Genomic DNA, 12302 nt, shown 5'->3' with positions numbered 1-12302 from the left:
ACGGCGGCCACCGGCCCCAGGGCAGGAGCGCGGGACCTGCTCTGCCGTGTGGCAAAGAAGCAGTTAACGCCACGTGGGGGGCCCCGAGCTTCGAGGCAGACCCCACGAGAGACCCGGGGCCGGCGTGCAGCCGCCGCACAGCCGGCGATGGAGCCGCTGGCCCTGCTCCAGCCAGGGAGTTATATAAGCCCGGGGAGGTTGCGGCGAGGCAGCGGAGCATTGCCGGGGCAGATGACACCGCCGGCAGCAGCAGCAGCCCAGGGCGCCCAGCCCGGCCCGACGCCACCGGACCCCGCCACGAGCAGGGTTCGGCGGGCCGGCAGGCCATGAGGTCTGGCCGCGGGGGGCTTTCCCGGGCTGGGCTGTGCCCCGGCGGCCGGCTCCCGCCGCGGGAGCACGTGTGAAGCGGGGACGAGCAGAGGCGGCCGTGGGATTTGGCACGTTTGCAAGAAGCACTTGAGAGCCCCGGGATGGACGTGGAGGGCCCTGGGCGGTGACGTAAGGACTCGCACGGGCTCGGCTCGGCTCGCCAGCCGGCCCCCATGTCCCCGGGGCCTGCGACGGCCCCGGCGGAGGGACGCAGGGAGACGGCGGAGGTAAGGACCCCGTCCGCGCGTGGCCTCGCCGGGGCGGACCTCGCCGCGGGGCGCGAGCGAGCTGGGAGGCAGGGCAAGGAGGCCGGACTCCTCCTCCGGCGAAGCTGGACGTGAGCGCCAGGCACAGCGGTGGCCCGCGGGGCCTCGGGGTGCGTGAGACGCCGGCCAGGCCCGCCGCGGCACAGCCCCCCGCAAACCCAACCCAATCGGAGCCCCCCACGGGCGCGGGTGGGACGCTGTGTGCAAGGGGTCCCCGTGGAGCTCTGCTCCCGGAACACTCCGAAAAGGGCAGAATTCCTACACGGGAGTGTCCGTCCTGCCAGCGTTGTAACCGGGCTGTCGGGGCAGAGAGCCCCGCTCAAGGGGTGTCCGTCCGTCGGCTTCGTGTCCGTCTGCCCGTCCGCCTATCCGACGGAGTAGAGCGGTGCTCGTCGGTCCAAGGGTCGGGCGGCGGGCAGGTGGTGGTCAGGTGCCGCCGGGAGTCCTAGTGCCGTTCTCGGCGAGATGCAACTCTCCGCGAAAGCTGGCGGACCGCGGCGCGAAGCCGGTGCTGCTGCCAGTCGTGCTGCGGCTCCTGCTGCTGGCGCGACCGCAGTGCCGTCCTGCTCCCGGGGCTGCACCGGCGCCCTTGCGGGTCGGAGTCCCGAAGCCGCTGCGGTGCGGGTCGGGGTGCTGGTTGGGATCCTGGTGCCGGTGCTGGTGCCCGCCCCGCCGGTCAGGTGACGGCGGCTGGAATTTGACACCGGCAGCAGCGGGAGCGGGATGGAGCCGCTGCTGCCCCGCACTGTGCGCCTGCCAGCCGCTGCCGGCACCGCACTCCGAGGCGCACCGGGACCGGGACCTGCACCCCGAGTCGCAGCGGGAGCAGCACCGGGAACGACACCGGGCGCGGCGGCTGGAGCTGGTGCCGGTGGGGCAGTGCCGGCCCCCGCCCGCGCCCCGCCCCGGCGCGGCGGCGCCGGGCGGCGGGGGGCGGCGGGGAGCGGAGGAGATGCGGGGCGGCGGCGGCTCGGGGGATGGTCCCCGCCGCGGGCACGGTGAGTGCGGGCTGGGGCGGCGGGCAGCAGCGTCCGCCCCAGCCTGCTGGCGGCGCCAGGCCTCGGAGGTGGCTCGTACCGGGGCTGCGGGTGCGACGGTGTGGGGGAGCCCGCTTCGTCGGCCGCCCTCACAGCAGTACATGCGGAGCGATGAAGGGGCTCCGGCCACCCCTGGGCACGTCCCCACTGGGTGGCTCCCGGGGTGCTAAGCCCGGCCCGGCGGCGGGAAGCGCTCGGGACTGCGACTGGGCCGTGGCCGGACAAGGAAAGGCGGGACCCCGTTGCGGCTGCCTGGGGGGCACGAGTACGGTGTCACCCGCCTCTTCCCTGGGGTCCCGCCCCGGCCCGTTGTGCACGTCGGGCAGGTCCGTGCCCCTGCTGCTTGGGCGGTGGGCGCGAGAGCCCCGGGGAGGGGATGTCCGGGCAAGCTCTGCTCCGTGCTCCCCGGCTTTGCTTTGCCCGGGCTGAGGCCGAGGTTGGTGTCGTCCGTGTGCCCCACGTGTCCGACTTCGGCGTCCCACGACTTTGCGCGGCGAGTGCCACCCCCGTGGGGTTGATTTCTGGCTCCCCTCGTCACTCCTCCTGCTATAGGGGTAGCGCGGTAGGATGCTGGGCAGGTGCCAGTGGGGGTCTGTAGGCATCTTCCAGCGGTGCTAGGACCCTTCCTAAAGCGGCTACTCCATGAGCTGAGCCGTTCACCCCGGGGCTGGGGCATCGTTGGCCTCGCGTGGATGCACTTCGCGAGAGGCTTCCACCTGCCCCGGGGGCCTGGTGCAGCTCTCGGGACACCCACTTGCCCAGCGCCCTGTGCATAGCGCCGGCAGGGGGGACTCTACAAAGAGGTGTGAGGTGACTCGAACATGGACTTCCCCAGCGCGCTACTTACTGTTCAGCCCCCGGGCAGGGGACACATGTGGCGGGGGCTCAGGCAGGTACTCGCATGGGTAGACCTGATCCTGACTCAGGGAAGGACTCCTGTGCCAGCTGGGGTCTTGCAGCCGTGGCAGGGGAGAAACCCCAGCCATATACCCCACTGAGCTATGCTGGAGCAGGGGGGCTGCGCTGTGGGGGTGCATGTCGGGCATCCCCGTGAAGTGCCTAGGAGCTTGGCTCACCCCTTCCCGAGCTGGGGGAAAGCAGAGACGGGACTCCGTGTCGGCGGAAACGCTGGTGGGACACGTCCTTAGCCTCGGGTTCGAGGATCGCGGCAGCGAAGGGAGGCTGCCCTCGCCCGGCGTCCCGCCGGCAGCACGCCTGCCGCAGAACCCGGGGCCGTGCTGCCGCCGGATGGGAGAAGCCTGAATTGCACTTGCTGCCCCATCTTGTCCTGGCTCATCTTGCCCTGCCCCGTCCCGCCGGGATGCTGTGTCCGAGGGGCCGCGGAGGGGCAGTCGGCCACTGGAGTGGGGATCGGGCGGGAGCTAAGGGGGCCGTTCCCTCCAGCGGGGCACGGGAACCCTCGCCTGGCCCCTCCGGGGGTGCTGGCCTGGGAAAACCATGACCTGGCGTCAGCGGCTGGCGCGGGGCCAAGGGCCGCCACGGGAGCGACGTGCTGCGTGGGCTGTGCTTGGCCAGGCTGCGGCGGCTGGCGGGGCCGGGGGCCCAGTGCCAGCCCTGCCTGCACCGGGGACGCATCCTGCCTGATGCGCAGCCCCCAGAGCAGACATGGGCCAGGCAGTACTCGTCACAACCCCATGCCACCATGGGGCCAATGCAGGGCGGCATCAGGTGTGGCAATCGGGACTTGGGGACTATCCCCTGAGATACTGGGGGAGCTTATTTTGTCTCTGTCCTAGCAGTGCTCAGATGTGTCCATTTTTTGTCCAGGAGTACTCTCCTCGGCATGGCCTGTCCCAGTTTTGCACCTGAGGCAAAGGCATAGAGAGAATGGGGGAACCTACTGCTGCGGGATACCATTGAGCTCCAAGGGGACAAGCCCATGCAGAGAGACACATGCAGCAGATGGGTCAAAGAAGGTTCAAGCCCCCTTTGGACCCACCTCTGAATAACCTTGACCTGGGACACGGGGGCCTCCCTGCACCCAGAGGGAGCTGGGGATGGAGGTGCAGACTGGAGGATACAGGTGCAGGGGACATTGCCCCCCTGAGGCCCTGCTCACTGCTCCACTGGGACTGTGCACAGTGAGGACCAAATTCTGCTCTGTCACAGCAGTGGACACTGGGCTGTGGCACTGGAGTGAATGGCATCAGTGAGCCCTGAGTTGTGCCCTGCCATGTCCCCACGGGACTTGTCTGTTCATCCTGCCCTTCACAGCCCTGCTCACCTAGGCTGTTCTGGGGGCTGCATGTACCAGCTCAGTGCAGGCAATAGGCAGGGAAGCCAGCACAGGGCCGGGGGGGGGGGGGCATGGCTGGACCCAAGAACTCTGTGCTAATGGATTTGGAGTTTCCAAGGTCAGGCTCCCTCTGCAAGCAAGAAAAACATTCCCAGGGAAGGGCCATGGGAAAGGCGCCCCCCCACTGTGGCGCTCCCAGTCCCAGCTGCTGCCTCATGGGCCAGCCTGGCATCTTGGGCCGCTTGCGTGAGGAGGTATCTGCATTCCCCTGAGGAGAGGTGGTGGGTGAAAGCTGGGCTGCCTCAGCTACCAAATCACTTCAAAGGAGTGTGTGAGGTGGTGAGGGTGTCTGTTCAGGGAGGGTGTGTGGAGGTCATGCATGGTGTGCAGGAGGGGTTGTGGGGAGCGAGGAGGTGAAGGAGTGGATGCATACCTGTCAGGGACAGGGGTGAGGCAGTGCCAGCTCCCATCTGGCCACCTTGATGCCCACCATCCCACTCTGCATGGGTGCTGACTACCACTTCTGCATTTGCAGCCAGCATGGAGCAGCGAGCATGGCCGTCAGAGCCGAGACCTGCAGGACACACCACATACCTGCAACCCAAGGTGAGCCCAGGCCTGGCCGTCCATGATGGCTGGGACCACATGTCTCTGTCCCCATCCCCAGCTCGTGGAGCTTTGTCCCTCATGCAGGGATCCTGGTTGAGGCTCACCTCACTGTTCTGTGCTTTGTTGCAGGAAGGGACTCTGTGGGGGCTCCTCACCATTCTCTCACTGCTGGCTGGGCTGGCTGCAGGCACCCCGCGAATGCCACACTGCAATGAGACTCTGGACACTGCCCCAACGTCGCAGAGCGCTGCTGTGGAGGGTGGCACAGAAGTACCGCTTGCCACTGCCTGGAGCCAGCTGTATGGTAGGTGTTGGGGCAGAAGCTGCATATCAGGGCTGAGCTGGGGCAGCTGAACACATGGGACCTTGTGCTTCACACTTGGGATGGTGGCAGAGCCCTGGGGATGCTTGGCCAGGTTCCCACCTACCCCCCACCAAGTGCCTGGCTAGTGCCATGGTAGGTGGTCAGGTGTGGGTGGATCTGCAGGTCAATGCAGAGGTCAGGCAGACTTGGCAGGCCCCGGGAGGGCAGTGGGTGTGGGCTGGGATGTGACGTTGCCGTTCCTTCTGTGTGCAGGGGACAACATGACGACAGGTGGCCAGGGCGCCGTTGAGCTGGCTGAGAACATACTGCTACGTGCTGAGCGCTCACCACCAGGTACTGGCAAAGCCAAGAAGGGGACACGTAAACCCTCACGAGGGGCCCGCGGGCGCAACTGCCACATCCGCAACCTGATGGTGAAGGTGCGTGACCTGGGCCTGGGCTTCAACTCAGACGAGATCGTGCTCTTCAAGTACTGCAGTGGATCCTGCCACCGGACACGCAGCAACTATGACTTGACGCTGGGCAGCCTGCTGCGGCAGCAACTCATCACCCCAGGTCCGCAGGAGAGGGTCCTCAGCCACCCCTGCTGCCGGCCCACCCGCTATGAGGCTGTCTCCTTCATGGATGTGCAGAACACGTGGCAGACAGTGGAGAAGCTTTCGGCAGCTGAGTGCAGCTGCATTGGCTGAGGAGGCGGCTGCTGGCTCGGACCTGGCTCAATACATGCTGTCAGACCCCGGCTTGCCGCACACAGTGGCAGTGGTGCTTAAAGGAAGGGTCTGGCAGAAGCCAGTGCCCCTAGTTTTACATGGCCTTGATGGGCTGAGGTGAGATGGAGCCACGACAGCTGGTGGGTGGCTGAACCTCCTCCCACTCAGTGCCAAGCAGCTGGTGTTGCCAGCTATGCAGGGTCCAGCCCTGGTGCACCCCAGCTCGGTCTTGGGTGAGGAGCTAGAGGGGGTACAGAGTATCCTTGCTACTTGCAATGGTACACCAGCCTGTCAGCACTCAGCTCAGCTGCACCCTGCCTGGACTGGTGCTCCTGTACACCTGCTTTAGGGGAGCCAGGGCTAAGTGTCACCCAAGCTTCAGAGGAAGTCAGAAAGGGGAGAAATGTCCCTGTCCCCGTGGGGGCTGGCAGTGGCTGGTGCCGTCCTGCAGGGAGGGGGCATCCTGCAGGGAGAGGACAGAGGTGCAGCCAAACCACACCAGCACAGGGTGGGGGATCCACACCCGGGCCAGTGGCAGCCCATGGTGCTCTACAGGGCAGTGGGGCAGAAGAAGCCACTGGGCTCCCTGGGAGGTGGCAGGATCCCCTCGCTGCCCCCGTGGTGCTGCGGCACTAAACTATTTATTACTCTAAATTATTTATTTATTGTTCTCGAGCGGCAGCTCCTATTTATGACTTTGGGCCCCCGGGGCCTGGGTCTAATTTAACCCCAGTGCTACTGTGAAGCCCTGGGCAGCGCCCCGGTGCCCCGTGCCCCCAGCCCCCTTTTTCTATTATTTGTAAAATTTGAGGGATAAACTCTATTTTTGTACAGTCGCCTTTTCCTGTAGCAATAAAGCGATGGGCTGCAAGTCCAACCCTTGCGTGTGACCGTGACCGGGAAGGTGGGGAGGCACACGACGACGAGAGACGGGGGTGCCCGGCGTGTTTGACACCCGTGGGCTGGCAGCGGAGGAGCTGGAGCGCGGCTGCCACCAGCACTGCCCACACTACGCGTGGGGAGCGGGGACGCCGCCCGGCGCCCGGCAGGGGACGCGCGTGGGCCGGAACTACCGTTCCCGGCGTGCGGCGCGGCGGCAGGTCCCCGGGCTGCCCGGCCGCGCCTGCGGGGGCCAAGCGGTGCCGGCGCGGGGCCGCGGTGTCGTGCCGCACCGCGCCGCGCCGTGCCCCGCCGCTCCGCTCGCGGCATCCTTTGGGCGTCTCCCGACCAAGCCGAGCCGGGCCTTACCTCGACGCCCCGTTGCCGCCGCCCTTGTCGGAGTGGGGAGGCGGGTCCCACCGCGATGCGGCTGCCCGTGCGCCGCCGCTGTCGCCCTCCCGTCGCCGCCTCCTGAGCGCCGTCGCCGCCGCCGCAGCCATGGAGCGGAGGGCGGAGGCGCCGCCGCCGCAGGGCCTCGACTTCACGGTGGAAAACGTGGAGAAGGTGAGCGAGCCGCGCCGAGCGCTCCCGGCCCTGTCGGCGGGGCGGGGGGACGCGGTTGCGGAGGGACGCGACTGCGGGATGCTGATGCCGGTGCGGCGGCTGCGGCTCGTGGCGTGGAGGATGGTGTGGCTCGGCGGTGCCGGGCCCGGGGAGGACGCCGGGGTGGCATCCTCGGTGCCCTGCCCGTGCTGCCCTTCGTGGGGGCAATAGGGACCTGCCCGCCCGCCCGCTCTGCGGGGTCCGGTGTGCGACGCGGGAGGTGGAGCCAGCGGCTCCTGTGTGCCGGGGCAGCCCGGGGAAGGAAAGTGATACGGCAGAAATGGGAACAGACGGCTGGGATTGTGTCTTGGATGGGCGTCCTCCGGGTCGCCGTGCTGCGGCGGCAGGCAGGGAGAGCCTACGGGACTGGTCCCGGCCGCTGGGCGAGCAGCATCGCTCTGAAGCCCTACATTATCAGTGTCGCCATCAGACAGGGAAGGGACTCTCGCCAGGTGCTGGGAGTTAATTACTGTTGGAAAAAGCTTTGAGAGGGTGGATGGGCCATGCCTTTCTAAACCTGAAACGAAGCCCCCACGCTCCTGCTGATTCTCGGCGTCCTCCTAAGCAGCTGCAGGGCAAGAACAGCAAGGTCATTATTGCCAAAACCTGGGATTCGGGGAATGGCCACAGCAAAATGAGGCATGCTGGCATCACGCTGCTGCTGAGAAGAGTCCAAGCAGCCCCCTGTGTGACCTGGGATTCATCACGGAAACCAAGCATAGCACCCTAGCACAAACCCAGGGAGGCAGTGGGGCAAAAACCTTCCCTTCCATTGGGCTGTCTTGGAGGTGATGTGGACAGGGCAGCAGAGGATGCATCCCTGAAGGACAAGAGAGCTGCTTCTCCTTTCCACTCATCCTGTAGCCAGACATCTGACAGGTACTAACAGCCTGTCAATCCATACCTCGATCCCCAGACAGCTAGTGGGAATCCCAGTGTCCTCATTTTTCCTCGTTAAGAATAGACCAAGTTTCTTGCCAAAGCAATGCCCACGGGCTTGCTGGTGGGTACATGGTGTGTGTTTTGCACCCGTCCCTCCCCAGCAACTTGCCCAGCTTCGCAGGAGGTGTTGGGTCAGGGATATCATGTTTGTAAGTGGGTGCTGGTTTCCTTTGTGGCTGCAGGTGAGACACCCTACCTCTGCCAGGGAGATGGAGACAGCACATGGCCAGGGGGATTAACTGATGTCTGGAAAATGCTACATTAAAGCAACCTTCTGCAGCTTAATCTGCATATATCCAGGGCTGCTGGATGATTTTGCCTCTGACTTCCTTTCTCTTTGGCAGACACAGACCGCTCCTTTGTTTGCACCAACAATGAAGTGCACACTTGCCCAGGAAGGGTGGGCAGTACCAGGGCAGGGGGTGCCGAGCAGGCTGGGCGAGGTGGGGCTGTGCTGAGGGGCAGCTTGCCCACTCTGTACCGCTTGGAATTTAGTCTCCTGCTGCCTGGGAGGAGGCAGATGCTCTCCGGGATGCTTTGACTCCCCTCCCCCAGCCTGCCCAGCTTCTCCTGGTCTCTGCAGACATTGCCATCTTGGTGGTATCCCCTGAAAGTGTGCTGTGGACTGTGATAGGGTTCTGAATGGCTGGCTGAGGGCAGCAGTGTAGTCCCTGTCCAGGTGAAGAAATGTGGGGTGGGATCAGAAAAAGCTGTAGAGGTTCAGCAGGCTGGAGGCTGTCTTTTCAGGGTAGGGCTGTGGGGTGTTTTTGGTATAAAGCAAAGGAAAGGTGTGCTTTGCTAGGGACTGGGCTGGTGGGAGGCAAGCAGGTAGAGCTGCTTATGTCAGAGGTGATGCTGGCAGATAAACGATGCTTCTACTGGCCTGGGCTCTTCTGCCTGCAGGTTTTGCACACAGTTCTATTAATAACACTGAATGCTGATCAGAGTCAGGGTTTGACTCCACTCTGAGTCAGTTAGTGATAAGTGCTGGGGTTAGGAACAGCATAATGAGCTGGTTAGCTCTTAAGTCAGAGGGTCAAAGACTCTCCAAGTTACCTGCCAGTGAAAGTCATCACAGGAAGCAGTTTTAGCCAGGGAAGTCTCTGATCAGACCATGCTTATCATGCTCCTTTGATAGTTTTTGTGCAGAGCATTCATGTCTCTGGAAGACCCTTCTGTACTCTGGCTGTTGTTTTTTATGTAGTGAGTTGGGCAAATGCCCCCACAGTTTTGCGAGGCTCTGGATGTCCATGTAGCTCCAGCATGACCTATCCCAGAGAGAGCCTCAGCTGTGACCAGTGCTTGCAGGGAGTGGGGAAAGTGCATGTGATGTAGGCTGGGCCAACACTGCCCTTTGCCAGCCATCAAGACCAAAAGCCCATGTGCAACAAGCAGGCAGGTAGATGCTCTTCTTCCTGAGGAGGTGTCAGGCTTATATGCTGCACTTCAGGAGCCATCTGAAAGTTACTCCATGTATTTTCTGCTCCATTTTTCCATTTGGAGCTCTCCTATGACACTGGGAAAGTGCAGAGCCACTCTGGGGCTGAAACATTGCATGGTTACCATGTCAATATCCCCCGCTCCCACCTGAGGGCTATGCAGCTGCTTTTTGTTTTCTTACGAGCCTGACCTACATGCTGCTCTGGCTTCGGCACAGCTAGAGCAGACTGGTGTGGCTGTGCTGTGTGGACCTGCTGGGCAGCCAGCAGCTCTGGGCTGTCTCTGCTTCTCCTGCACCTGCTGCTGCAGCTGGAGGGGTGAGAGAGAAGGAAAGGCTGGGCAAACTGAGGGCTTCAAGCTGTGAGGATGCTTGGCCTCCCTGTGCCTAAATGGTGCCATCTGGTTCGTGACCTGTGTGCGGTTGTCCTTGATGTGACTGACAGCCTGGTGGGGTGACACCCCCCTGGGGAGGTGATACTCCTGCTGCAGTATGAACCCCACTCCAGTGAAGATGGATTATAGATGTTTTGTCCTGCTGGCTGTGTCTGTCTCAGAGGAGCAGTGCACAAGCAGGACTTAGGTCTCTCAGGGCATGGGTGGCAACACCTGCCACTATGGTGTTTTGACAGGAGAAGAGGAATGTGAGACTCCCTTTGCTTGTTTTCAGTGCAGCTGAAACTGCTTTTTGAATCCTCCTTTTTGAAATGATGAAGAAGGCAGTGCCATTCCTCTGTGAATCTTCCAAGTGCCCGCTCTTGCCCTCTTCGTTTGCCCAATTCCTTCCAGGTCTTTCCTCTCTGGGCCTCCCTCTTATCTTCTGGGGTGTTTGTAATATTCACTGACGTCTTTTCCCTAGAACATTAGCAGTCTGGCATCTCTGGGCCTTCCAGATTGCCATGTGCCTCGCTGGAGATGCCTGATGAGTGCACAGAGTCTCTCTGGCAGAGGGTAGGCGGGGTGTCATGGAGCTGACATCCGGAGCCTGCTGTGATGGGAGACGGATGGCTTTGATCACCAATCCTTGGAGATGATCAGCCTTGGGGATGTGGCAGCTGCTGGGGCTGCCTTCCACCCAGAAGGATAGAGAGGAGAAATGCAAGTGCTTCGGTTTTCTTCAGAGAAAGTTTATTGCCTGTCTTCAGAAACCAGATCAAGAAAATTATGACTATTTCAGGGGGTGGGGAGAGGGTGAGGGACTGGTCTGGTGTGCCACTGGCAGCAGCATGGCCAATTCTTCCTTAGAAACAGCCCCTGTGTACAAGATATGGCAGCTGTGCCAAGGATGGTAAGTTAGGGGCCTCAGGAGGGGAGAGTCTTGCAAAACTGAGGGAAGAGAGGAGTCCCTTGGTTAGTGTTTAAGCAGATCTTTGCTGTAGGAGCAGATTCCACCCAGAGCCAACCTTGTCTGAAGATTTTGCTCCTTCCTGTGGCATGGTGGGATGAGAGGACAGCACCCTGTCTTTGCCATAGCTTGACTATGTCCTACAAGGGCCGTCACTGTAGCCTTCTCTCAGTTCTGACATCTTACAGAGAATGGGTGGGATTGGTACCAGGGTGCTGGCAGGGATTCCTCTCAAAAAGCTCTTGAACTTGTTCACTGAAGTGATGAGTGATGGTGGGCAGGGGTGTTAGGTCACCCTTGCAATTTGTGCTCCAAAGGTTCCTCCCTGGTCCTGGTCACCACCACTGAGAGAGCACACATCTTCTACAGCTCCTGTCCCTGCTGGGAACCATGCCATTCTCTGCAGAGAACTGCTGGCAGTGAAGCAGTGGGAGGGATGCTGAAGCTACTGAGCTGCATCTGGGCTGCAGCCCCTTTCAGACAGCTGAGGACTTGATGTGGGCAAGCTGGGCTCAGAGAGGGGCTCTGAGGTAGCAGCACCTCTGCTGGGAGAGGGGGAGAAGACCCCACATTCATTGGGACTGCTGGCAAAGTGTGGGTTCCTTGAGCAGGAGCAGCATGCCTGGCAGCGCGCACAAAGCTTTATTTTGCATCCCTTTGCTATCCTTGTTGCTTCAGCAGGCTGCTGCCTCCCCAGGGCTGCTGGCTGCTCAGCCTGCCCAGCCGTGGCAGGGAGAGGCAGGGGTGGCCTTCCCTGCGCTGGGCAGCACCACGGTAATGGCTGTGCTGTTGCAGGCCTGCAGCGCCGGTGGTGCCAGTGTGTTCAGCTAGAAAGGACAGCAGGAGGCTGCAGTGGGAGACATCCTGCAGGCTTCTGCTGGAAGAAGACTGGTGGCTGCCAAGGGGCCATAGCCACCACAACTCCTGGCATGCCACAGCTGTGGGCACAGGGCAAGGAGCAGAACAGGAGTATGTTTTGCAGCTTGCTGTTTCCCTCGCCAGGATGCACCTCTGTTTGCTCCAGCAGCACCTGTGGAGGTGACCTGTCTCCCCATGGAGCCCCCGGGAAAGGCAGGCAGCACGCTTCTGCTCTCTGAGGCTGGAGCTGTGTGGCTGGAGCTCCTCTTGTCATGCCACAAATGGGACAGACACAACACCTCCCTTCTGGGGACCTTGTGTTAATATATTTAGGCGCTGCAGTCAGGGAGACATCCTGCTGGCTCTGGGCACCCTGCCCAAGCTCCAAGGGGTGAGGGCTGGGAGAGCTTGTGGCAGCTCCTTTTTCCAGCCTAAGATCAGGTGCCTTTGCTTGGCAGCAACTCTTCTTGGGCTGGTCCCCCTCCTCTTCCCAAAGTGATCAGTGTGAGACCTTGGACCTTTGCCTTTGGGGCAAGCTCTCCAGGCCAAAGGCAGCTTACTTCTGACACGCTTGAGCGGCTGATGCCACTCCAGTGACTAGAGCCTAACTGAGGCTTTGGCCACAGCTTTTTTAGAGGGAAGAGCCATCATAGCTTGAATTATTT

General features: G+C 62.3%; 2 protein-coding genes across 5 annotated transcripts in view; both read left to right on the top strand.

The window, feature by feature from the left end:
• The first annotated feature begins 374 nt into the window (after positions 1–374).
• On the top strand, positions 375–5838 carry ARTN (artemin). Of its 3 annotated transcripts, none has more exons than XM_054165653.1 (4): positions 375–596; positions 4465–4535; positions 4668–4842; positions 5116–5838. In XM_054165653.1, the coding sequence occupies exons 2-4, from the start codon at positions 4470–4472 to the stop codon at positions 5550–5552; spliced, it is 678 nt and encodes a 225-aa protein (XP_054021628.1). In that variant the 5' UTR covers positions 375–596; positions 4465–4469; the 3' UTR covers positions 5553–5838. The 3 variants fall into 3 exon arrangements, with proteins under 3 accessions (XP_054021628.1, XP_054021627.1, XP_054021630.1); XM_054165652.1 differs by lacking the exon at positions 375–596 and adding an exon at positions 603–1633; XM_054165655.1 differs by lacking the exon at positions 375–596 and adding an exon at positions 3995–4210.
• Positions 5839–6750: 912 nt separating this feature from the next.
• Positions 6751–12302, top strand: part of IPO13 (importin 13) — a 31869-nt gene continuing 26317 nt past the window's right edge. For both annotated transcript variants that reach the window (XM_054165650.1, XM_054165651.1), the window contains exon 1: positions 6751–7016. In XM_054165650.1, coding sequence (XP_054021625.1) covers positions 6951–7016 — 66 coding nt within the window. In that variant the 5' untranslated portion in view covers positions 6751–6950. The remainder of the gene's footprint in view (positions 7017–12302) is intronic.

This window comes from Dryobates pubescens, chromosome 11 (assembly GCF_014839835.1).
Source record: "Dryobates pubescens isolate bDryPub1 chromosome 11, bDryPub1.pri, whole genome shotgun sequence".
NCBI classification, from domain to species: domain Eukaryota; kingdom Metazoa; phylum Chordata; class Aves; order Piciformes; family Picidae; genus Dryobates; species Dryobates pubescens.
This window is presented reverse-complemented; position numbering and strand designations above follow the sequence as displayed.

What these genes read in the sequence shown, in the direction of transcription:
- ARTN (XM_054165652.1), top strand. Translation starts at nt 1,588, where the DNA reads ATGCGGGGCGGCGGCGGCTCGGGGGATGGTCCCCGCCGCGGGCACG. An exon ending in TGGTCCCCGCCGCGGGCACG is followed by an intron (nt 1,634 to 4,464) that starts GTGAGTGCGGGC and finishes CTGCATTTGCAG; the next exon opens with CCAGCATGGAGCAGCGAGCA. An exon ending in CCACATACCTGCAACCCAAG is followed by an intron (nt 4,536 to 4,667) that starts GTGAGCCCAGGC and finishes GCTTTGTTGCAG; the next exon opens with GAAGGGACTCTGTGGGGGCT.